The sequence below is a fragment of the Acipenser ruthenus genome, chromosome 5 (assembly GCF_902713425.1).
Source record: "Acipenser ruthenus chromosome 5, fAciRut3.2 maternal haplotype, whole genome shotgun sequence".
NCBI classification, from domain to species: domain Eukaryota; kingdom Metazoa; phylum Chordata; class Actinopteri; order Acipenseriformes; family Acipenseridae; genus Acipenser; species Acipenser ruthenus.
In genome coordinates, this window is record NC_081193.1 from 35373828 (window position 1) to 35400475 (window position 26648).

General features: G+C 39.9%; 2 protein-coding genes across 3 annotated transcripts in view; both read left to right on the forward strand.

Moving 5' to 3' along the window:
• LOC117402993 (heterogeneous nuclear ribonucleoprotein L-like) overlaps positions 1-8285 on the forward strand; it is a 52747-nt gene extending 44462 nt beyond the window's left edge. For both annotated transcript variants that reach the window (XM_034004784.2, XM_034004785.3), the window contains exons 9-13: positions 2838-2959; positions 3594-3795; positions 4641-4698; positions 4831-4929; positions 6365-8285. In XM_034004784.2, coding sequence (XP_033860675.1) covers positions 2838-2959; positions 3594-3795; positions 4641-4698; positions 4831-4929; positions 6365-6420 — 537 coding nt within the window. In that variant the 3' untranslated portion in view covers positions 6421-8285. The remainder of the gene's footprint in view (positions 1-2837; positions 2960-3593; positions 3796-4640; positions 4699-4830; positions 4930-6364) is intronic.
• A 1082-nt stretch (positions 8286-9367) lies between these two features.
• LOC117403171 (protein stum homolog) lies at positions 9368-26406 on the forward strand. The gene is made up of 4 exons (XM_034005176.3): positions 9368-9371; positions 10250-10426; positions 21450-21650; positions 25774-26406. Exons 1-4 carry the CDS (start codon positions 9368-9370, stop codon positions 25881-25883), a joined length of 492 nt encoding a protein of 163 aa, XP_033861067.2. The 3' UTR covers positions 25884-26406.
• Positions 26407-26648: the final 242 nt, after the last annotated feature.

A 26648-nucleotide genomic window follows, 5' to 3' on the forward strand; every position in this document is an offset into this window, starting at 1 on the left:
TGCGTTCAATAATCACAAATATGTGTTAATGTGGAACAAATATATTAAAAACAACTCATGATGTGTTGGTATCAAACACAGGTACTTTGTTGAAATATTAAAATTAATTATGCAGAAAATGTGGAAACTTACACAAACGCTGTTAATATAATAAATACATAATTTGTGTGTATTTGCTAATTAGTTATAAGGGTATATAAAATCATAGGCCTACTTACAACGTAGTTGCGACAAAAATGGATGGATGGAGAAGACGCAGACAAACACTGGCTAGATTAAGTCTTGTATGGGAAGAACTCCTTCAGTCCCATGCAATGGATTTGCAGGAAAGGAATCGTATTGTGCGCAGAAATTCAGCGTGCAACGCAACCACCTCTTGGTGCTGTTGATCAGACGATGCTCCTGGATCAGCAGCTACAGCAGCTACACAGCGTTCAAACCAACTTTAATTTAAAGAAGAACAGTTGTGAATTGCTTCACAGCTTTTGTTTTACATGTGAATCCTAAGAATAATATGTGAAAAACAAAACATATTGCATATGCACACACACTTAGCACGACATGCGTAAAATGGCTTGATATCCCCAACTATTTGTTTTTTCACAAATTATTCTTAGGCTTCACATGTAAAACAGAAACTGTGAAACAATTCACATTTGGCATCCTTTAAATTAAAGTTGGTTTGAGCGCTGTAGCTGCTGTGGTTGAGGAGATAAAGCCATTTTACGCGTGTCAGGTAGGCTGTGTGCGTATATGCAGTATGTTATTGTTTTTCACAATTTATTTGTTTGATTCACATGTAAAGGAGAGCTTGTGAAACAATTCACAATTGGTCTTCTTCACATTAAAGTTGGTTTGGACGCTCTAGCTACTGTGGTTGAGGAGATAAAATCCTTTTACGCGTGGCTGAGGCTAAGTGTGCGTATGTGCGGTATGTTATTATTTTCCATAAATTATTCTTAGAACACGAAGAATCATTTAAAAAATCAGGTTCTTTATTATTTAAAATCCATGATGTCAAATTCGAGACCCATAGAGACCTCGGAAAAATATATCAGCGTTTCGGCGTTTAGCCTTTATCAAGACAATTAAGGTGATTCAAAACACAGTTGCATTTTATACTATATTTTTTAAATGGTAATTGGGACACTCCCCAATTGACCATTAAATATAAGTAAATAGTTTCACATCTTCAGTTTTTCTCTTTTATACATTATTTTTCCTTTTACATGTCCTAAATGCAAAATAGTTCAAGTCAATACAAAAAAATACAAAAAACATTTCATTCACAGAAGCCAAGACATTTAATTTTCTAATTAATCAAAAGATCTGCACAATTAAACAATTATTCATTGAATTATATTGTGTACATTTATTTTTGTACAGAATTTTTATTTTAAGTGAAAATTCAAAACAACAGTATTATAAGACAGGGATAGAAAAAACGTCATCATACTTCAAATAACTATTAAAAAAAAGGCTTAAAATCGAATTCTTCGTTTAAGCCTATTGGTTTCAAAGTCTCCAAAGTGTAAATCCAATATGTCTCTCTTTTTAGTAATTTTTTATCCAGATTACCTCCCTTTGTGGAAAGTTACTTTCTCTATTTTTTTTTTTTTGCAGACGCCTTTATCCAAGGCGACTTACAGAGATTAGGGTGTGTGAACTATGCATCAGCTGCAGAGTCACTTACAACTATGTCTCACCCAAAAGACAGAGCACAAGGAGGTTAAGTGACTTGCTCAGTGGCTGAGGTGGGATTTGAACCGGGGACCTCCTGGTTACAAGCCCTTTTCATTAACCACTGGACCACACTATTCATATAAATTGTATTGAGGAGATGCGATGGGTAGATTTGGCAAAATGTAAAGCTACAGGATAATCTGGATCTTAACATCTGATGTAACACTTGTGTTCTGAAATTCTTGTGCGGAGTTGCCGAGTTGTTTTTCCGACATACATTAAACCGCATGGGCATTTCAGAATGTAGGTGGTACTACATTTGATGGATGGGGTATTTCTTTCCTGTGTATGGGTGATGAAAATAATCTATTTTATATGTATGTATTATTACATTGAGCAGATCTCCCACATCTATAGTTACCAACTGGGTGAGGGGGCAATGTAAAAGACAACACTAATTCCTTTTCTACAGTATGCGCACTATGTACTTTATCCTTAATGTGTTGCCCTCGCCTAAAAGAGACAAAGTTATTTTTTTTTAAATCTTAAAATTCCATAGCTCCCTCTGAAATTTTAGTTGAATAGATTAAGGGAGATTCTGATTTGTTCTTACATTTTTGTTGTAATAAGTCATGCCTGTTTGTAGAATCTGCCCTGTCCCATGCTCTCTGGACTAAGTGTCGTGTATAACCCCTTGCCATAAAACACTCTGCCAAAATGCCAGCATGTTCTTGGAAGTCCGCATTTGAAGTGCAGATCCTCTTAATCTGGAGGAACTGTTCAACAGGAAGATTTGATTTTAGATGTTTCGGATGTTGACTGTTGGAGAGCAAGTACATTATTGAGATCTCTCGATTATAAAGGTTTTGCCGTCCTTAAAAATCGATCCTTACAGAAAACCTACGGATTGAAATACGTTACTATCAGAAGTTAAGATCCAAATTATCCTGTTGCTTTACATTTTGCCGAATCCGCCCATCCCGTCTCCTCATTACAATTTATGGGAATAGAGATGGTGATGCGCTGATTTACTATTGACTGTGATTAGGTGATTAAAAAAAAAAAAAAAAGCTAATGATTTTTTTGAGAATGTAACCCAACATGTTAACTATTTCTTAGCTGGAATGCTTCAACAGTAATTTCTCTGATTCCAGATCAAGTTTATGAAAAGCGTGCCAGGTACAGCACTGGTGGAAATGGGTGATGAATATGCCGTGGACAGAGCCATCACGCACCTCAACAGCATCAAGGTGTTTGGAAAGAGACTCAATGTCTGGTAAGAGTCTGATTGTGCAATACGCACAGAGCATGCTTCAGATTGTTATGCTCGTCTTAAAAGCAACAGAAAGAGCTTTTCAGTTATGGCTAATGGAATATACTCATTTTAAAAGTTCAGATGCATAGACAAAATAACACATAAAACCACCTTTCTGTGTCCTACTGTGTCTATAGTCACCATGCAAACACATATCACTGATCAGAGAGTGGCATGCAAGGAGTAGTTATATTGCCGATATGCCATTGTGGTTTATCTCATTAAATATTTCATAAATAACAGGGTTGGGTTTGGAATCCTATTTATATGGAACACTATGTTTATCGTGATTGTTTATTAATTAATGTGTAGTCCCCTGTGTTTTAGATTTTTGATTAAATCTGGCTTTTTTGCATAGAGATGTTAGTTTTCAAGGTTAATGTTCTTGTTTTTTTATTGGCTATAGCAGGGGATAAAAAAAAAAACAATTCAGCAATTGAAGTGACTTTTTTTTTTTTTTTTTTTTTTTGTATCTGTCCGGCAGATAGGATGTGTTTAAAACACACCCTCATTGTTGTAATAGGAGAGCACATGTTCAAGTTGCTGGTATACTTCATAATCCCTCTGATTCTAGGTTTCTGTTTGTTTTTCAAAGTGTGTCGAAGCAGCATGCAGTTATACCAAGCCAGGTGTTTGAACTGGAGGACGGCACAAGCAGTTACAAGGACTTTGCCATGACCAGGAACAATCGATTTACCAGCGCCGGCCAAGCTTCCAAGAACATCATCCAGCCCCCCTCCTGCGTCCTGCACTTCTACAACGTACCCCCGTGTGTCACAGAGGAGGAGCTGCAGCAGGTGGGGCTTCACGCACAGCTTTTTTGGGTGCACCTCCATGTCACATTAGTGCTAATGACATTTACCTGACATTCAGAGTTATGCAAAAGAGGATAGTGTAGCCTTGAGAGCTGCTAGACTTCTTTGTATTTTTTTATTGCTAAATAGGGTCCCCGGTCTCTTTTTTCTTGACGTTCCAGAAAAAAACCGCTCTCGGGCCAAAGAGATTTCGATTTTTTTTTTCGGAACACAATTTTATTAATTTTTGAATACATAAACAATACATAAATCCCTACAATAAAGTTGAATCCTCTACCTTAAAACTCTTTACAGTACAATTTAAAATGAAAATAATACCAATATAGCCTCTTAGACAAGTCATATAGTACACATTTCATTTCAATAAAAATTGAAATAAATAAATAAGTCTCCAGTGTATGACATATCAGTATCTGTTTTTAATTGCATCTGACCAGAGTATTGTATGTTTTCTTTCAATTCCCTGCAAACTATAGTGTGCCTTTTCTTATAGAATGACATCCAGTGTTATGTGTTTTCACATTGTAAGTGGTGGTAGTTCCTTTTCTTTCTAAAGCATCATCATAGCCTTTTTAGCAGTGAGTAACATGCTTAAGACTAATTAAGATTTAGAATTTTGAAACAATTGCGTTGAAAGAGGCACTTTCTGTAAAAAAAAAAAAAAAAAAAAAAAAAAAAGAAAACTGTGTGTGAGTGAGCACCATCTAGTGGTGATAAGATTTTTCTGGCTCATGCAAGTTTTCCATATACCATAACTGTGGGGAGTCTTTCACCCAGTGTAGATTTCTTCATAAATGTTTAACCAGCTGTTTTTATTTTGTTCCCAGTTATGTGCAACACATGATGTACCTGGGTTTATAAAGTACAAGGTGTTTGACGCAAAACGTAAGTACAGTTTTTATATTATTATTATTATTATTATTATTATTATTATTATTATTATTATTATTATTATTATTAGTTGTAGTAGTAGTAGTAGTAGTACTCTAATGGTAAATCTTGGCTCATTTTCTTTAGCTTCTTCCAAAACGATATCAGGGTTGTTAGAATTTGAAACCAAGACGCATGCTGTGGAGGTCCTCACGGTACTGAATCATTACCAGATCAGGATCCCAAGTAAGTGGTTTACCCTACATGAAGCCATATATTACGCTGTTGCCTGTGTCCCACAATAGTTCTATGAAAGTTTTACCCTACATGTAGTTTGGGGATTTGTTTAGTTAATTAAAATACACCTTGTGCTTTAATCGAACGGCATACTATTTTTTTTTTTTTAACGCAAACAATTTGAGCTTAACACGTTTAAAATTTAAATAGTAAAACCTAACAACTTACAAAATATTGTTAAACTGTAAATTCATGCTACCCCTCTGAAAACAGATGGCAAACCTCTTGCGTAAGAATGTTAATGTCCTGCATTATAGGTCAAGGTAAATGGCTGGAATGCAGCTCATGGGTTTGTTTTTTAGATACTCCACAGCAATGCGTCTGTGTATAAACAAAAACTGTAATGAGTTATAATTTGTAACTGAGTTTATTATCTCTCCTGTGGAAAATGACTGGACAGTCTGACTACCATCTGTTGGATTTTCACCCTACAGCAGCAGTTTAGAGTTGCATAACTGTCAGAAGGCATTTTCACAAGCTTGTTTTTTTAGAGCCAAAACAAATATCTTCCAAGAAGCGCCAACGCCTCAAAAGCAGAGAGGCTTGCAGGTGTAAAATCTTTATGCAGCATTTGGCTTAATCTTTTTGGCTGCACTGTACTTATTTAACTGTAAAATGCTAGGGAGGCTACTTTTTGAATGATTTGAACGGTGTTTCCTAGATCTGATTGGACAGATCACATTTTCATTTTTGTTTTACATTGCTTATGGACACACATTAGCGCTTTTCTGGTTGTATTTGTGCATTTTTGTGTTATTTAAGTATGCAGTAATTTCCTCTTGTCATCTTGCCTCAGGAACCACTGGTCTGCTATGCATAGTTGAAGTGAATACTTCAAAGGATATTGCTCTGAGACCACAAAAGTTTAGAATAACACAAAGCCCCTTATGGCAAGATACGAAATTGAAAAATAAAATGCAAATTGTTGAAAAGAATATATAAGAACAACTACTAGCAATAAATCGTACTGTCACAGAAACGATTATAATTTTAAAATGTGAAATGCTCAGTTAGTTACAACAAAACTAATCAACGACACATAGCAGAACCAGTAAATCTGAATTGATTTGAAAAGTGACAGAAGATTAATTTAGAGCGAAGAGGAACTGCCTTAGGTATGCCCTGTGCCAGCAAAGGGATTTTCTATTTTATTTTGTTTAATTAAGTTACATTTCGGGTCTACTTTGAAGTACTGTCCAGTGCCTTTCTGTCAGTGCATTGCCAATGCACAAGTGTAATAGCCCTAAAATGGAGGGCTATGAACTTGTTGCCTGGGTGAGTACACTGTGTCTTATGTGCAAAATGGTTGTTTTCTTCTGAACATTTCTGTGAATGAAATCTTTGTACACTTTGAGAACATGTGCAATTGCTTTTGACTTTGCAGATGGCTCCAATCCATACACGTTGAAACTCTGTTTCTCAACATCTTCTCATCTATAAGACAAGGCGCCCACAGCAGGAGATTCTTGTGGAACTATTGCTGGAAAGCCACTGGCCACCCTGGCCGTTGAATGGGAAGAGATGAGATAAAGTTTCCTTCATTCACATTGAAAGTATATCTTAACCAGAAAGGAGGATGATAAAGAAAATCCATAAGAAGTTCAAAACACTGAATATCATATTCTCTTTAAAAATAAATAAATAAATAAATAAACTCTTGTTGGTATAAAATGGGACACACATGACATTAGGAATGTGGAGAGAGAACGGCCACCAGTTTTGTTGAAGTGACCATGCAGGTTAAGTCTGGTGAGCCATTTCTGTTGCTGTTGTGTGGTTCAGCTATTATCATTTCCTAGATGACCACATAGAAATGATTCTCGGATGTCAGTTTGAATCAGTGTCACTGAATTATAGTCAGCACTGTACTATAACATTTTAAAATCTTAATTTATCAAAATGGTTGCCTAAATCCCAGACTCAAGCTTTTACTTAAAATAACACCTTTGTAAGTGTTAACAATTAGGCTGCTTTGTAATATACAGATGTGTATAATGTTGGGGGGGTTATCAATCTAATTTAAAGTTTGGTGTCTAAAAAAAGAAGGAGAACTAGTTTTGATCTGACTTAGACACTATATTTGTACAATGTTTTGTTTACACATACAAGTTCACGGTTGATGTAGTTCTCAGCGTTTTGACAGCACTGTGTCAATGTTGCCATGTATGGAGTTTTCACTGTGAGCATGCTGATCATTAAAAACATTTGCCAGGCAATTTAGGTTTCTTTATTTTTTTTATTTATCTGAGTCCCAAATTTGTGGCTTTCTAATGTCACTCATCACACAGAAGTTGTGCTTCAGAAACATCAAGTAGTTTGAGAGATCAAATGAACTGTGCTTTTGCATGATCAAATGATGCAGTGGCCCCGAAAATCAGAGCGTTTCCGAGGGTCGGAGAGGGCTTTTTTGGTGGAATTGTAGCTTTCCGACTGTTTTTAGTGATCCGTCCCAAAATCAGAAATGGCCAGAAAGCATCAGAATAGTTCAGGGAATGTTATGCAAATGAAGCGGGTACCTAATTAGCATACCCCCATGCAAAAATCAAAAGGGTTGATGAGTCTTTTCCGTCTAAAAGAGTTCCGCCCGTTTCAAATTGTCCTAAACAGGTTCAATGCTGTAAGCTTACAATTTCAGGAATGTGGAGAGGTGTCGGCGTCCATTGCATTTATGTCAATTTTGATACAGCCTATGTGAAATTGTCAATAACACCCTATCGACTTGTTAACTGGAGAAAAATAATACAATTCACAATGTATGTTTAATGCTTGATTGTATTTAAAAAAAAAATGTTTTAAAGAACCTAGGAATGTAACATGAAATTTCATAATACAGTAAGTAAGAGAAACATACCGTCACTGTTCTGATAAAGAACAAACAACAAAGAGTAGTTGTATTGTATAGCTTACTGTATTTCATTGTATTAATAAATGTTTATACGCAACACACAGTTAAGAACAGATTGTAAGATATTCAGATAAAGTAGCACATTCAGTACAAAAGACGTTATGTTATGGAGCAAAAGAAATAAATAAATTCATTAATTAATTTGCTATAGCCTAATATCACAATCTAAGGTTAGCATGGTTAATATTAGTATTGTTTTTTATGTCCTCATTGTAATGTGTCTGTTTCATGTTACTGATTATCAGTCCTAGAAAAGTAAAATAAAGCAAGCTTACTTAGTTATAGATGAACTATAACAAAACTAGCATTGATCACAGCTACTGAAGCAATTTGCTGTAGACTTTTAGCTACTGGGAGTATTGTGAAAAAAAATACAATAAAAATAAGTGGTATTTCACATCGTCAAAATATTTTTGACTTAATTATTTTTGTGAGATTATTTTTTATTATTGCAGGTTTACCAAAACATAAACAATAGGCCTACTAGCCAGTTTGAATTATTTTAAGTTATTAATTCCACATCAATTGGAAATGTTCAGATTCACTTTTATTTTAATGAAATGATTGAAAAAGTGTTAAATAGCTAAAGTGTTTCGATTTTAAACTATTTATCATCATCATCATAATTTATTATTATTATTATTATTATTATTATTATTATTATTATTAATAATAATAATAATAATAATAATAATAATAATAATAATAAACATTTTGGAATTACATTTATTCATTTGATCACATCATATTAATTCTTCTGACTGAGTAAATGGTTATTTTTATGACAGGGTGCCTTCCTCTGTCACTTCTTGCTGAAGGATTGCCTTGTTCCTCAGGATCTGCTATTTTTGGAACTGCTGATGATGTAAAAACTGCTGATGACGTCATTTGTGTCATTTACATACAGGTTTCCCATTTAAATACAGAACAGTGTTTCCACCACTTTTTATGTTAATTACAACCATTCCGACTGTCGGAAACCTTCAGAGAAGTGTTTGATTTTGTGGCAGAAAAAAACTGCAGGATAAGTGTCGGTTTCAAACTGTTGAGAGACACTTTTGATTTTCGTGGCCATTAAGAGAAGTGCTGATGGCCCATGATATTAAACTTGGTATCAGTTTAGCCGTTTATTTTGTTGCTGGACTCTACTGCTATGTGCTGTTTCTACTGCTAGCACTAATGCAGTTTCACCCTAAAGCCACAGTGTTATGTGCTTCTACAGAACTGTACATTATATGTGGTCTGGAGTTTACTTGGGGCACACCCTAATTTGAGGTATGACAACTCTGAATCAATCCAGGAATACAAGAAACACACCCTGACCTTGTGAGTACGACTGAGGAAAGAACATCACACCTACCATATATATCTAAATGGGTTGTCCATAACATGATTCATATGTTTTTCAAATGACACCCTTAATCTTTATTCTATTAATATATAACAGCTACATATCCCTGTTTGAAGTCGGTTTCAGTCACAATGGGTAAGACAGGAGATTTGAAAGACTTTTATACCATGTTTTAATGCTTTAAGATTGATAGAAGTATCTGAGTGTATGGAGATACAGAACATATTGGACCATACAAGCTATTAATAGTGTGTCATTTGTAATTTTATATAGATATTTCCTAGTTCATTGTTACACGTCATCAGGTAAGACTAATGACTAACTGCTTTGGTTTTAAAATTTAGTCAACACAAATTAACCCAGAGAGGTCAACCCTATGATCTAACCATATGAAATCTCTTGGTGAACGCTGAGCCTGGTAACCTGGTAACTATTCTGTATACACAGTCCCGACTGGCAATAGTTTAATCAGGAGCACAATTGGTCAAGCGCTGCCCGGGCAGGGTAGGGGTTAGGTCAGCTGGGGAGTCCTTGGCTCACCGCACACCATCGACCCTTGTGGCTGGATGGGCGTCTGCAGGCTGGCTTGTACGCAGTTCAGAACTGTGTGGTCCTCCGACGCTGTAAGTGCTGGATATGGCTGCATGGCGGGCTTGCAGAGCGAAAAAACACGGACGGCTGACGGCACACAAGTGCTTGAATTCGTCTCTCCCAAGATAGTTTGGGGGTTGCAGCGGTGAGCCAGGTTGAATAATAATTGGACATTCCAAAAAAATTGGGAGACAATTGGAAAATTAATAAAAATAATTGTTAAGAAAATAACGATTGGAGTCAGTTGTAAAGTATAAATGGAAAATTGATTTGTTAACAATGAAAAACCAACAGCCTACTTTTGGAGTAATAGCAACTTTAGAGGAAAGCAGTAGGAGTTCTTGAGAGGTTATGGCAATGGAGCTGAAACCTGAGGACAAGTTAGCTCTGGTGCCCTTTCACTGCCAAGGAATCTTCAATAGGAAACCCTAGAAACAATCAGGTGATCCCAAAGGGCTGTGGGCCAGGAACTCTCCCCTGGAAACACAGCAATGACATCATCAACAGGAAGACAGCTGGCATTAAAGGGGTCATCCTCATCATCACTACACCATTGGCTGTCATCTGCTTGGTGCTCAACATCGTCATACCAGAAACAGGTAATGAAAAATGCAGACATATTTTTACAAAGTTTCTTGTATAACTAATAAACACTCAATAGTGCTTAATTTAGAAATAGTAAAATACACTTCAATTCAGTGACAAACGTTTTGTCAAGAAGTCTTCTTGAAAAGTTAAATTCAATTTATCATTGATTTTAAGTTTCTTTTAGTGTTTGTGATTTAAGCTTATAGTTCCATATTGGCTCCATCATCACTATACATGTTCCATTGGCTCCGATTAGCTTCAGTGTCATGGCCACTGCCTCTTCTATTTCAATTTGTGAGCAGCGTTACAGATACTGGAGGAACACATGTTTCTTTTTGTAATTAGGTTTTCTTTGTAATTGATCTGTATTTTTACCTTGGCCTTAGATACGTCTGCGGTTCCCCAGGACCTCCTTTTAGATGAGTTGTGAGACTCAATAGATTTTTTCTAGTAAAATAATTAAAACTTTAAATAGGTCGCTGTCTCACTTCCAGGACCTATAAAAAGACATATTGAGTTGCTAGTAGGGGCCAAAGTTAATCCAGGATTTGGAGATACTCTTTTGGGATACTTTTCCACCCTTCCCTTCCCTCAAAGTATATGCTGCCACAAAAAGGATCCACTAAAATAGCTACTGTTCCCAGTAAGGCTATAGATTTAGGTTTAATAGCTTGAACAGTTAAACCTTTTGTAGAAACAGTTGTTTATCGTTTAAACTACCATACACATTTTTAATAAAAAAGTAGAAGTGATTAGTATTTGTAGTCATCTCAACTTGTTTTTCTTTCAAATTGTACTTTGATTTTCATATACAGTATTAAAGTGGTTTACAGTGCATCAAGACTCAATTAATAATTACTTTTTTTTTTTTAAGTGAAAATCGAGGCAAAATCTTCATAAAAGAGGACATTTCTGATTAAACGTTTAGTAAAATACAAATGTGTTTAAACTGTTGCAGCCTTAATTTCCAGTTGTGAAAAAAGCTAAATAGCCAAGTGGAGCTGCCTTTGCAGGTGTGTAGCAAGGAGCACTTGAAGATTAAATGGTCAATTGTTGTTAGCAGCAACTTAAAAAAATCTACTAGTACAGTTACAAGAAAACATGTGATCCTCATCAATGAACAAACTAAGCAAAATACAGACCAGTGTGACTTTGGGCTGATAAGCCTTGTGTAAAAGATGTTTATGGAGAGGGCATAATGAGTGGGAAAGTGTACTGTAATTATCATATATTCTGGAAGTTTGATTACGGTATGTAACCCTATGGAATAAATCACACCAGCCAGCTGTATAAAGTAGAGGTTTTAATCTAGAAAGTCATGAGTTCAAATAATAAATAAAAACACGTATTCATCAATATCTGTTTACAGTGCTTTCTTAATCTTAAATCTGATCAGATTTATTTTGTACTAAAAGTTTAAACCATGAAAGGTAATGTTTTTTGCAGTTGTATAAAGCAGAAAAACGTGAATAAGGCAACACTTGAAATGTATTTGCTTACGATTGTAAGTCGCCCTGGATAAGGGCGTCTGCTAAGAAATAAATAATAATAATAATAATAATAATAATGACACACACTGGGGTTCTCTATAAAATCTAAATCTTGTTGCTTGTAAATCTGTACGATTCATGTAAACTTATTTACTGTCAATAAGAGTAACTTTGACCAGGACATACAAAGCGACACTTCAGTTTCTCTTTCAGTGCCAGTGAAACAGATCTCTGCAACCTGACACATAACCCCAGCAAGTGATTTAGATTGCGAGCCACACTGCAGTTAAAGCTTGTGACTGAAATGCTGCTGAGTGGTCTGCTATACAGAGCTGGCACAGCACTGCAGTCTTCCCTTTGGAAGTGCCAGCTGTTTGGAATTACTTAACAGCAATAGAGCACTGAAGTCACAGATACAGGCTTCTTACCAGAGCTGTTAGAAGTTGTAATCTGCCCGCATTCTATTGCTGGTTGTAACAGGGGTGTACTGTTACAGTGTGCGTATCCGCCGAGAGAACGTGAGAGACACAGAGGATTTGTATTTGAAACGGCGCTCAGACGTCCAGGTTTTATTAACTACAAGTAATGCAGGCAGTTGCAGTGGTTGGTGGCCAGAAATGGCGGCCCTAGTGTGGGAGGATATTTACAATACAATACAATGCATGAATAACAAAAATGGAAAACAAAACACTGTGCAAAAACAAATAAGAAATAAAAGGTGGCCAAGCACTAGTCCCACTGAAAGGGAGGTCCCGCTTCAGGAACCTTCTCCGTACATAAACTAAAATAAACTTGGGTAGGATTAATAAATCCCCTAAATTAATCCCTACCTCTGGACTTAAGGATCACAGTTAAACTTGCACTCATGAGGGTTCTTCTTCTTCTTCTTCTTCTTCTTCTTCTTCTTCTCCTTCTCCTCCTCCTCCTCCTCCTCCTCCTTTCTTCTCCTTTCTCCTCCTTCAAGCACTGACCCCAACATCAAACAAAAGGACAAAGGAACTTGCTTTTCAGCCTCTTTTTAAAGGCAGGTGACCATGGTTAAATGATTGTCACTTGTTCAATTCACCCCTGGCCACCTGCTGCACATTCATTTTAATTAGGCAAGCAGGGAGGTCTAACCTCCCAGCCCTGTCATCCAATTAAATAAATTAAACACATTATTATTTACAAACCAAACCAAAACCATATTTTATTTAGACACCCAAATCAAAACATACTATTTACAGGGACAGGCCTCAGCCCTGCCACACTGGTGTAGAATTATGACAGCAACATTCTTTTTTTTTTTTTTTTTTTTTTAGTCGCTGACTGGGGGGGGAGATGAACACACGCTGTCCTCCGAAGCGTGTGCTGTTAGCTGCCCTCTTCTTTACACACTGCAGGCTCACCATGAAGCTACCTCAGAGCTACAGCGTTGGAGGACAACGCAGCTCTGGGGAGCTTACAGGCAAGCCCACAGGCGCGTGGCCAGACCATAGGGTCGAGGACACCCTGGCCGACCTAAGCCCTCCCCCCCCCCGGGCGGCGCTCGGCCAATTATGCGCCGCACCCTGGGAGCTCCCGTCCACGGTCGGCAATGGAATAGCCTGGACTCGAACTGGCGACGTCCAAGCTATGGGGCGCATCCTGCACTCCACGTGGAGTGCCTTTACCGGATGTGCCATTTGGGAGCCTCCAACAGCAACATTCTTGATAAAGATTCAGTGGTAACACTTGACATAAAGACCTTGAAATTTAAACGTTTTATTAATTCAGGCTGTGACAGGAATGATGAGTGGTGACGTCAGGCCAGAGTGCAGGAACTAAAAACACACAGGTATTTGCAGTTCAAAACGCGCTTTCAGCGCCATTTTTATTAAACAAAAATAAATAAAATATTTAAACAAAAAAAGACAGACACTTTGCTCACAGAGCACAAAATAAATAATTAAACAAAAAGAAATCACTAACACAAAAACACAGGTCAGGCTGGGCAGATCGCCGTCACTGTTCCTGTTTACTGTTTACTTTTAAATTTCAATTTCTCTCTCCTCTCGCTCTCCCGTTCCTCCTCTCGAACACCCACCCCGAGTGCCGAGAGCTGCAGGCTTTTATTAAGGTGAACCATCTCCCAATTAGCAACAAAATTAATCCCGTAATTAATTCGGGAGATGGTTCACCTTCTGCACGAGTTTTTTTTAAACTGTGGATGGGACTACCCATCCACGCTAAACAAAATATAAAACAAAAACACGGCTATGCCGACAATACATAACAATACCAAAACATACGGCGCTCGCCATCATATAAATAATCAATAAATCATAAAACAAAACAAATACAAAAGCATACTGCACAGGGGCGGAGGGGAGACCCCGATCTAAAAATAAAACGAACAAACACATATCAATAAGCAGGGCTTACTACCGCCCTGCTACATATCCCCCCCCTTGTGCAACGCACACTTGGCCCCAACGGCCACCTTCCCCCTCAGTCTCAAAGTCCCGGAAGAGGGGGAAGCAAGTTGCTTCTGGGGGGTGGCCATGGTGGAATCTCTTGCCCCCCCCAATTCTTTGTGGCCGGCAGCTCCCTCTTCCGGGGCTCCCGCCACACTCTATCCTGCCACGAAAGTGCGGCTGGGGGAGCTGGTCTCCTGACCTCCCCCCCCTTCTTCATGGCCGGCAGCTCCCTCTTCCGGGGCTCCCTCCACACTCTATCCTGCCGCGAAAGTGCGGCTGGGGGAGCTGGTCTCCTGACCTCCCCCCCCCTTCTTCATGGCCGGCAGCTCCCTCTTCCGGGGCTCCCGCCACACTCTATCCTGCCACGAAAGTGCGGCTGGGGGAGCTGGTCTCCTGACCTCCACCCCCTTCTTCATGGCCGGCAGTTCCCCTCCGTGGGGCTCCGACCACATGATCTCCGGCCGCGAAAGTGCGGCTGGGGGAGCTGGTCTCCTGACCTCTCCCCCTTTCTTCATGGCCGTCAGTTCCCTTCCGTGGGGCTCCGGCCATAGTGTAGTGACCCCAGGCGAAGCCGGATCCCTGGCGACCCCAGGCGACGGCAGCAGCAGCGGACCCTCGGGAGGCGACGGCAGCAGCAGCGGACCCTCGGGAGGCGAACTCGGGAGGGGAGCCCCTGGCCATGGAGGCGGCAGCGGGAGCTCCACTTCTCCCTCGTACCCTGAAACTATAAATGCGGAGCCGCAGGCAGCCCCAGGCGATGCAGAACAGCCATCCCCAGGCAATGGCAACGGTGGGAGGGGAGCCCCTGGCCATGAAGGCGACAGCAGGAGCTCCTCCTCTTCTGGCGGCCAAGGCGGCAGGGGCTCCTCCCCTTCTGGCGGCCAAGGCGGCAGGGGCTCCTCCCCTTCTGGCGGCCAAGGCGGCAGGGGCTCCTCCCCTTCTGGCTGCAGCGGGGAAACCAGCAGGCCTGCTCCTTCTGCTGGTGGTGGGAGCGACACCCAGTCCTCCCAGGGCGGTGGAGGTGGAACCAGCAGGAACTCTCCCTCTGCTGACGGAGGCGGGAGCGACACACAGTCCTCCCACGGAGACGGAGGTGGCACCAGCAGGTATTCTCCCTCTGCTGGCGGAGGTGGGAGCGACACCCAGTCCTCCCATGGTGGTGGAGGTGGAACCAGCAGGACCTCACCCTCTGCTGGCCGAGGCGGGAGTGACACACAATCCTGCCCCGGAGACGGAGGTGGCACCAGCAGGTATTCTCCCTCTGCTGGCGGAGGTGGGAGCGACGCCCAGTCCTCCCATGGTGGTGGAGGTGGAACCAGCAGGAACTCACCCTCTGCTGGCGGAGCCGGGAGCGACACACAGTCCTCCCACGGAGACGGAGGTGGCACCAGCAGGTATTCTCCCTCTGCTGGCGGATACCTGGGCTCCCCCCTCTTGGGCTGTGGACGCACCGGCTCCTCCCTCTTGGGCTGTGGACGCTCGGCCTCCTCCCTTTTGGGCTGTGGACGCACCAATTCCTCCCTCTTGGGCTGTGGACGCTCAGTCTCCTCCCTCTTGGGCTGTGGACGCACCGACTCCCTCTCCAGGTCCGTGTTCCCTTTCCGCCTCCTCCTCACCTTCCGCTCTCTCCCCTCTGCTGGTGGAGGTGGGGGAGGAGGCAGAGGCAGCTCTTGCTCCTCTTCTCCTGTGAGGGGGCAGTTCACTGGGAAATGCCCCCACTCCCCACAGATACAGCAACAGTATGGAACGCTCCTGCTGTGGAGGAGGGCTTCCCAGCTAACCTCCTGTGGCTGTGGACGTCCGGCCTTCCCCCTCTTGGGCTGTGGACGCTCCGACTCCCCCCTCTTGGGCTGTGGACGCACCGACTCCCCCCTCTTGGGCCATTCGGGCTCCTCCCACTCAGACGCAGGACATTCGGGCTCCTCCCACTCACGCGCAGGACGTTCAGGCTCCTCCCACTCCAGGTCTGGGTCTTCCTCCTGCCATATGGGGAAGGTGCCAGGGGACAAGTGCCAGGGCTCCCCACAATTAAAGCACTATTCCTTCCCCCACAGGCAGGTGAGGCAGACTTGCTGCGGCCATTGCTGCTTCTCCTTTCCTCTTCTTCCTCCCACCTTTCCTCTTCTTCCTCCCATCCTCCTCTTCCTCACACACAGGAAAAAAAAACAAAAAAACAAAAAACAAACTGAAGTACCCTTTCTGGCCTGAGTCCAGGAGGCGCTGGTGATCCCACGCTGGACACCACGTGTGACAGGAATGATGAGTGGTGACGTCAGGCCAGAGTGCAGGAACTTAAAACACACAGGTATTTGCAGTTCAAAATGCGCTTTTAGCGCCGTTTTTATTAAACAAAAATAAATAAAATATTTAAACAAAAAAGACATTTCGCTCACAGAGCACAAAATAAATAATTAAACAAAAAGAAATCACTAACACAAAAACACAGGTCAGGCTGGGCAGATCGCCGTCACTGTTCCTGTTTACTGTTTACTTTTAAATTTCAATTTCAATTTCTCTCCTCTCGCTCTCCCGTTCCTCCTCTCGAACACCCAGCCGGAGTGCCGAGAGCTGCAGGCTTTTATTAAGGTGAACCATCTCCCAATTAGCAACAAAATTAATCCCGTAATTAATTCGGGAGATGGTTCACCTTCTGCACGAGTTTTTTTTAAACTGTGGATGGGACTACCCATCCACGCTAAACAAAATATAAAACAAAAACACGGCTACGCCGACAATACATAACAATACCAAAACATACGGCGCTCGCCGTCTTATAAATAATCAATAAATCATAAAACAAAACAAGGGGCGGAGGGGAGACCCCGATCTAAAAATAAAACGAACAAACACATATCAATAAGCAGGGCTTACTACCGCCCTGCTACACAGGCTTTTTTTTTTTTTTTAAACGGAAGCAATCCAATTAGCTATTTAAACAAAAGACAGACCCTAGTTTATATATAATAGAAAGGAATTCATTTAAATTAATCTCAATGCATTATACATTTCAACCATTTGGAAATCCTTATTCCAAATCCTTATTCATATAATCTTCTAATTCCTGTAAACTGTTAAGGGCAATTAATACTGAAAAACAAGAACAAAGGTCATTCAAAAAGGATATAGCTGCTCTAGAATGAGTGCAAAGAAGAGCGACCAGAATTATTCCTGGTTTAAAAGGCATGTCATATGCAGACAGGCTAAAAGAACAGCAGTGGAGTAGTGGTTAGGGCTCTGAACTCTGGAGGGTTGTGGGTTCAATCCCAGGTGAGGGACACTGCTGTTGTACCCTTGAGCAAAGTACTTTACCTAGATTGCTCCAGTAAAAACTGTATAAATGGGTAATTGTATGTAAAAATAATGTGACATCTTGTAACCATTGTAAATCACCCTGGATAAGGGTGTCTGCTAAGAAATAAAATAATAAAAGAATTGAATCTATTAAGTCTTGAACAAAGAAGACTACACTGCGATCTGATTCAAGCATCCAAAATTCTAAAAGGTATTGACAGTATCGACCCAGGGGACTTTTTCGACCTGAAAAAAGAAGCAAGGACCAGGGGTCACAAATGGAGATTAGATAAAGGGGCATTCAAAACAGAAAATAGGAGGCACTTTTTTACACAGAGAATTGTGGGAGTCTGGAAACAACTCCCCAGTAATGTTGTTGAAACTGACACCCAGGGATTCTTCAATAAGCTGCTTGATGAGATTCTGGGATCAATAAGCTACTATCAACCAAACGAGCAAATGGGCCGAATGGCCTCCTCTCGTTTGTAACCTTTCTTATGTTCTTAACATAAATTGCTGATTTTTCTTACAAACGAATACAATCTGCAGTCTGCTGTACACATCCCTTCCTGTTCAGGCATTCATGAATCTTCTCATCTATTCAACAGGCCATCCGACTTCAGTGACCTCCCCATTAAATTGAACTTGCCTACGGGTGCTGCCGTCAGTGTGTTCCTCATGTTTCAGTTGTCTTTGTAACTCAGGCCAGCCAGGATTAGTAGTGCTGCTGTACAAATTAACTTGGCTTACTTGGGTCTTTCCGTGATGCTATCTTTTCATGCAACGGAACCCCTTTTAAATCTTTTGCTCACCCCTTTTTTGAAAGTCACAGATATCATTTATATAACACATATACTGTGCTGCTTATACATCACTGCTCAAAACAATCGAGAGATACTCATATTTGCAGTTTTCCACCAAACCTATGTTACTAAATTATGAAAGGGTTTTAAAAATGCAACATTTTTTTCCCCCAGTGTTATTTCCTTCCCTGTGTTATGGACACTCCACAAATATACCAGTGCATTTCAAATGCATTTACTGAGGAACTAGAATGTTATATTGCTGCTTGATTTGATTTGGGTTTTCCTAAAACCCTTTTTTCCTAGCGTTAATTGAATTGGGCCCTCACTGTTATATTTTCCAGTTTGTCTGCCAGAGTGTGACAAACTGGGTGCGTTCACAGAGATCATTCTGCGCAAATTCTGAGCAGAATCTGACCAATTTAGCCAATGGGTGCATTCACAGAGATAATTCTTAGGAGATCATTGGCTGGTCAGATTCTGCACAGAATCTGCGCAGAATGATCTCTGTGAACGCACTCATTATAAGCATTTCATTACCAACAATGATCAGGGTGTATATTTATATGTGTGGTTAGCTAAGACTTTATACAGCTTAAAGAGTAAGGAGCAGGGTTCCAAAAAATATAACGTTACACGCCCCTACATGTTGCTACAACTGTTTAAATAATGTACCTGTAATTTGTATTTTCATTGTTAACATCCTGACAACTTTTTACACTTATAACTTTAAAGTGTGTTTCAAAGCTCTTTTCAAAATGTCCGCGTGTGGCAAAGTGGCTAGTGAAGGGGAACAGGTGTAGCGGTGATGCGATGCAGGAGTGAACAGGCAGACAACGGTATACAGTGGAAAAATGGTGTTTTATTTATAATCCAGGTCTGGTGACCGTTAACTAATAAACCCCCGGCTATACACACCAATGTGTAAAGCACGGGGATAACAAAACAGGGCACAGTCCCGAACAAAAAGAACACACGGTCACCAGTCCTGGGTGAGTGCAGTAGTGCTGGTGCTTAGTGCAAACACAAGTATTTCCGTGACGTTTAGTGCAGTGGTGCTCCGGATTGTGCTGACCCTCGGCGACAGCTCCGGAGATGTGCTCTAACTGTCTGGTGAAGTAAAACACAAACAATTACCACACAGACAAACACAACACCAAAAACACGTATCACGTCTCTTTTATTTTCGTTATTGAGAGCTCCTCTCTCAGTCCTTCTCTCTCTCACGTTTAACCCAAACGAAGGAAAAGAACAGCGTTACCCTGGCCCCTATATGTAATCCCGCATGATATCTAGGTAAACGGTTGCAGCTGCCTTTTTACTTGCAGCTGCCCCTTGTTTACCTGTCAAATCAATACGGTCTTACAACAGAGTCTCGCTTCCTTCCAGGCTGACCCACTTCCCGGTCCCGGAAACGAACTGTCAGGCCAGCCCTTCCAGATACTTCTCCTCCCGTTCTTTAGCGCCCTCACAGGTCGGGAGGAAGATTTATCACCAGAACTCATTGTATTTCTGTCACACCGCTCTAGTGCACTGATAGTGTGAGATCTGTCCTCTAAATCACTGCAATTAAATCACTGCAAGCGATTAAAGCTTTTGCGTTCCATACCACCTCATGGGTTGTTATTGCTGGGTTATCTGTTTGACAATGTGGGCAATAATCCTTACACTATCGGTGCACTAGAGCTTTGAAACAGACTTTAAAGTTATAAGAGTAAAAAGTTGACAGGATTTTAACAATGAAAAGAACAATTACAGATACGTTATTTAAACAGTTGTAGCAACACATGGGGACGTGTAACGATATATATATTTTTGGAACCCCGCTACTCTTTAGCTGGACTGCAGGTCCATTACCAGTATCAGTTTTCTGGTGGAACACACAACTATTGTGGGTGCTTGGAAATAAGAAGTGGCTGGTTGGTGTTTTTCATGTCATCACACTTCACACTTTGCTGAGCTGGATGATGCCACCACCCAAAACCACAAGTTTAGAGGACATTGGAAACTCCCATACAAAAACATTTCCTGTGAAATGTATGCTTGTCTCCTTTTTCAACTACGCTTCTGTTTAGTTGAATATTTTAGTTAATAAATTATGCATTTGGAATACATGTACAGTATTTCATAAAAATACATACATTCTGCCCAACTGTCACTGTATTGGTCGATACAATTTACTCTCAACCGGCATTCATTGTTGGGTTTAATGTGCACTTCAGTTATCACCTTTCAGATGTCATGGGCTGCCATTGTTGTTGCAGTGTCGGACACAGATGTTCCAATTTAGGCAGTCTTCCGCTATCCTTTTGGCCTGGTTCATCATTGTGTCTTCCCATTTTACAACCAGCTAACACCTTATATTTGGCACAGTCGAATACATGGCCTGTCATGTGACTCAGCTCTGTTTAATATCATTGATTTACGGTTTCTAATAAAGTGACCACATCCTGTATATTTATATTCTCTCTTCCACGAGCAATGCCAGGGAGGACACTTCATTATTAAAAACTTGTATGTAGATTTATTATTGAACCTGGCAACCTCAAGTTTGCTGATTGACTCAATACCCATTAAGATCACCCTCATTTCCAAATAACAGTTTCCAAAGCCACAGAAGAGCATTTCTTTGCATACTGAGCAAGAAAAACACACCCTGAGGCCTTTATTAACCTCACAGATGATCTCAAATAGATAAAAGTAAACCTGTTCAAGGATAAGATAAAAGTAAACCTGTTCAAGGATAAAATCACACCCCAGAGTACAGAGCTGTGATAAATAGAACTTAACATGCTTGTGTGACAGCCAAATGTTGGGACCACAGCTCTAAATTTAAAAAGCAATTTCCTGAAACTGTGGACTGTCATTTACAGCTGGCCACTGCGCCACACTTACAACAACAACATCACTGTGTGTCTGTCAGACCTCATCCCTCCCATCAGGGTGTGTTCTTTTATAGAAACCTTAGTCCTCTGTCTCGTTGTGTGAGTCTGCTGCGCTGCTGTTTTCCAGGTACAGTGGTGTCTGGGCTGACCCTGCTCTGCTGCTCGGTGCCCCCAGCACTGACAGGAGGAGTGGTGGGCAACGATGAGAGGCTGGCTCTGGTGTGTTTCAACCTGTGGGTGGGGCTTGCTCAGCTCTTCACTGTCACCTTCCTGCTCATCGGCTGGGTCTGGAGCATCACCTGGGGAGTCATCATGCTGGTTCTCTTCTGTACGTATCCGTCCCATATTCCTTTCATTCGTTATAAAAGTATATATCAACCCACCTTACTTCATAAACCCACAGTCCCCACTGAGATATAGGTATATATATATATATATATATATATATATATATATATATATATATATATATATATATATATATATATATATATATATATGTATATATATATATATATATATATAGTGCCTTGCAAAAGTATTCAGACCCCTGACCAATTCTCTCATATTACTGAATTACAAATGGTACATTGAAATTTCGTTCTGTTTGATATTTTATTTTAAAACACTGAAACTCAGAATCAATTATTGTAAGGTGACATTGGTTTTATGTTGGGAAATATTTTTAAGAAAAATAAAAAACTGAAATATCTTGCTTTCATAAGTATTCAACCCCCACACATTAATATTTGGTAGAGTCACCTTTCGCTGCAATAACAGCTTTAAGTCTTTTGGGGTAAGTATGTACCAGCTTTGCACACAGTGTCGGAGTGATTTTGGCCCATTCTTCTTGGCAGATTTGCTCCAGGTTGTTCAGGTTGGTTGGACGACGCTTGTGGACCGCAATTTTCAAATAGTGCCACAGATTCTCAATGGGATTGAGATCAGGACTTTGACTGGGCCACTGTAGGACATTCACCGTTTGGCCTTGTGCTTGGGATCATTGTCCTGCTGAAAGGTTAATTTCCTCCCAAGCTTCAGTTTTTTAGTGGACTGAAGCAGGTTCTCTTGCAGTATTTCCCTGTATTTTGCTCCATCCATTCTTCCTTCAATTTTAACAAGATGCCCAATCCTTGCTGATGAGAAGCATCCCCACAGCATGATGCTGCCACCACCATACTTCAATGTAGGGATGGTATGTCTTGAGGCATGGGCAGTGTTAGGTTTGCGCCACACATAGCACTTTGAGTTTTGGCCAAAAAGCTCTATCTTGGTCTCATCTGACCACAAAACCTTTTACCACATCGCAGCTGGCTCACTCTCATGCTTTCTGGCAAACTCCAGACGTGCTTTCAGATGGTACTTTTTGAGTAACAGCTTCTTTCTTGCCACCCTCCCATACAGGTCACTGTTATGCAGAGCTGTTGATATGGTTGACTGGTGCACCATTACTCCACTCCCAGCCACTGAACTCTGTAGCTCCTTCAAAGTGATTGTTGGCCTCTCTGTGGCTTCTCTCACAAGTCTCCTTCTTGTTTGAGCGCTGAGTTTTGAGGGACGGCCTTTTCTTGGCAGTGCCTGGGTGGTGTGATGCAGCTTCCACTTCCTGATTATTGATCCAACTGTGCTCACTGGGATATCCAAACACTTGGATATTATTTTGTACCCTTTCCCTAATCTATGCATTTGTATTACTTTATCTCTAACTTCTGCAGAATGCTCTTTGGTCTTCATTTTCCTTCAGATTCACAGCCTGACCAATGATCCTTCAACAGTGAGGTTTTTATCCAGAAAATGTGACAGCAACTTTAATGGTTCACAGGTGGAGGCCAATGGTAAGGTAATTGTGTCCTCGTTAGGGCAATTTCTTTCATCGGTGTAAACTGGGAGCTTCCACAGCACAGGGGTTGAATACTTATGCAAGCAAGATATTTCAGTTTTTTATTTTTCTTAAAAATATTTCCCAACATAAAACCAATGTCACCTTACAATAATTGATTTTGAGTTTCAGTGTTTTAAAATAAAATATCAAACAGAACGAAATTTCAATGTACCATTTGTAATTCAGTAATATGAGAGAATTGGTCAGGGGTCTGAATACTTTTGCAAGGCACTATATATATATATATATATATATATATATATATATATATATATATATATGTATATATACATATATAATATATATCTATATATATATATATATATATATATATATATATATATATATATATATATATATAATATATTTTTTTTTTAAACTTCAAAAGCGCTATCTGATATTTTTTAAGTGATCGTGCTTTTTACTGTAAAAGCTATGTAGCTGTACACCTAACATGTGGTCATTTCAAACCAGGCTACAGTTTAAAAGACATCCTGAAAATTAGACACTCCAAATTCAGACTTTCTGTCTTAACAATATTTAATGTTTTGTTTGAGATTAAATTACATTACTTATCTATGTAACCTGATTTCCTATGTCCTCATCTTTTCTTGTGTAATTCCTACTGTTGTTACACAAACCACCTCGGCACTCAAACTTTTGTGTGTCATTTTCTTCTTGTCTTTATTTTGTTAAGTTTTATTTATATAGTAAAACTGCAATAGTTATTATAACCTCCTGATGACTTTATAAATATACAGTATAGCTTTTATGCGTGGTGTATTGATGTAACCTTTAGGCACGGCATATGTAGGATTCAAGCAGAAAGCTTTTCATCAAGAGTGGGACAATAAATAAATACATTCGGTTCCACTCACATGCTCCTAAGTCCATTTCATTTCAAGCTTTGTAAACGGCAGGTGCAGTGAACCTTGAAACACCTGTTTGCTTTGTGGTGTTCGGCTACTGCTGTTTTGTTAATTACTAACTAAAAAGGAATATTTGATTTTCTAGATGATGTGGTACTGCATCACTATTAACCACACCATGCATTATTATTATGTGTTTGTTTATTTAGCAGACGCCTTTATCCAAGGCAACTTACAGAGACTAGGGTGTGTGAACTATGCATCAGCTGCAGAGTCACTTACAACTACATCTCACCCGAAAGACAGAGCACAAGGAGGTTAAGTGACTTGCTCAAGGTCACACAATGAGTCAGTGGCTGAGGTGGGACTTGAACCAGGGACCTCCTAGTTACAAACCCTTTTCTTTAACCACTGGACCACACAGCCTCCTAGCCAGTTGACCCCAAAAACATTTGATTTGCTCTTACTGAAACAGCTATTCAGGTTTTTTTAACAAACATTAATTTTGATTACAATTCAATGAACTTTAAGATGGGGACCATTTTGAGTTGTTTAAAAGATACTGGACGATCAATACAAATGGATACATTGCGCTCTGTTTGTTTTCCTAAAACCCTTTTCCCCCCAGATACTGTGTATGGGGCCCTTAGTCCATAGGAGTGATCCTGTGGATACTTTTAACTTGTTGAACTAGTTTTTATCATTCTCATTTTAGTGTTATGACAACCAATGTATCCACATTTCCCAATATGGGTGAGTATTCTTGTTGAACTAGTTTTTTTTTTTTTTTTTTTTCAGTTTAGGACTACTCGCTCTGACCTGCAAGTATGTGCATGTTAGCAATTATCTTCCTTCAGGCTTTTGCCTGTAAAAATCATGCAGATGCCAAGACCTAAATTCAAACAGGTGCAGATTATAGGACCACTGCCAAGGCACATTAAGTGTACAGCTAATATGTAGCTACATGTTTTGTTCCAGGATTTTAATAAAAAGTCAGCTATGTGCTTCTGCTTTGAATTTGGCTTCAACTGAATCACACAAAGAAAGTAAATGGTGTAGTAAACTAGTTTTCTACAGAAACATTATTTCGGGGTACTTTTTATACTCATTCTTTTTAGAAGATGTAGGTTAGCTAGCACTTGGTTACAAATAAACAATCTTAAAATTGAAAATAGTTTTCATGAACTGAAAACCTGATTTAACTATACAAAATGGAATTTAATATTTTATCATACATTATAGGAATTTTGTTGTTTGTTTGCAACAAGGCAAATGACACCACCCGATTTGATTGTTATTCTGTGAAAGTCTCCCACTTCTGCATTCTAATTTCTGTGTTCCCAATGCCTGGGGATATGGCAGGCAGGAAATTGAAAAGTTAACTCATATCAGTGTCATAGAAAATTACAATATATATATTATTTCACTGGACTGACTTATCTCTTAACATTGAACCATTTATCTGTCCAGAACCAAGCATTATTTTAATAACAACATACATATTATTTATAACAATATACATATTGCTGCATTTTTGAAGGAGACCGCATGCAACATTAAATACAGATGAAGCATGGAGGTATCAGAAACAGTGGGTAAGGACAGAGTTCAAAACAACATATTTTATACAGAAATGTTTGTGTGCATGTGTCTGTGTGTGAACTAAGTAATTCTACAGCATTTCTATAATTTTTCTGCAGATCTAAAGAGGATCGCTCACTGCACTATGCCAACGCAAGCAGAGGCAGCAGCATTCTCCACTTCAAGCGAGAGTGGTCATTCCATTGCGATCAGTCAGATTTGCATGTAGTATTGGATCCGCCGAGATGCACAAAATAAAATACGCCTCAGCAAGCCTGTAAACTGTTCCAGTTTAATGCTTCCCCAATGACATGCATCCTTACTGCAGGGGGAGGGAGTGGGGAGGGAGAAGAGTTTGTTACAACTGCACCGCTCTAATTAGCCCACATATCTTGGCTGCTTATATGATACCGGCACAATGTAGCCAAAAGTTATTTATACTGTGGCAGTTTTTTTAATTTTATTCACACTTCTTTTTTCATCCTTTTTGGGGCTTAAAATATATCGCCACTTAATGTGTCAACTCATAATACTCGAATCAATGAAGGTGACCTTCAAAATGATTGGCATCACAGGTGACCAAAGTGAAGGACAGCATAAAAATGAATGATGGAAATATATACCTCTCATCAGCACAGCCTGCGGTGGTTGAATTGCAGAAAGCTGACGATTGATTTCTAATGGAGTATGAGATTTCGGTGGAGATCAACTGGACTTACAGTAGTAGGCCGTAGTTCTTGGAAGAAATTATAGAGGAGCTAACATACTTGGTATTATCTACCAAAACATTATAAAATATTAGTGTGAACATTATCAAGCTAAATTGGTCAAATATTTTATTTAAATAAATGACAATTGATCCACATCATTTGTTTGATATGCCTTAAATATTTCAACCGTGAGATTCATACAGTACTTTATATTGTTGTGTTTGAGCGTTTATAATATTAGTTTGTAGTGTGTTTCTCGCACTTCTCTCTGCTAGTCAGGACAA

Coding starts and splice junctions, on each gene's coding strand:
- LOC117403171 (XM_034005176.3), top strand. Junction 10,427..21,449: donor CATCGTCATACCAGAAACAG/GTAATGAAAAAT, acceptor GCTGTTTTCCAG/GTACAGTGGTGTCTGGGCTG. Junction 21,651..25,773: donor CATCATGCTGGTTCTCTTCT/GTACGTATCCGT, acceptor ATTTTTCTGCAG/ATCTAAAGAGGATCGCTCAC.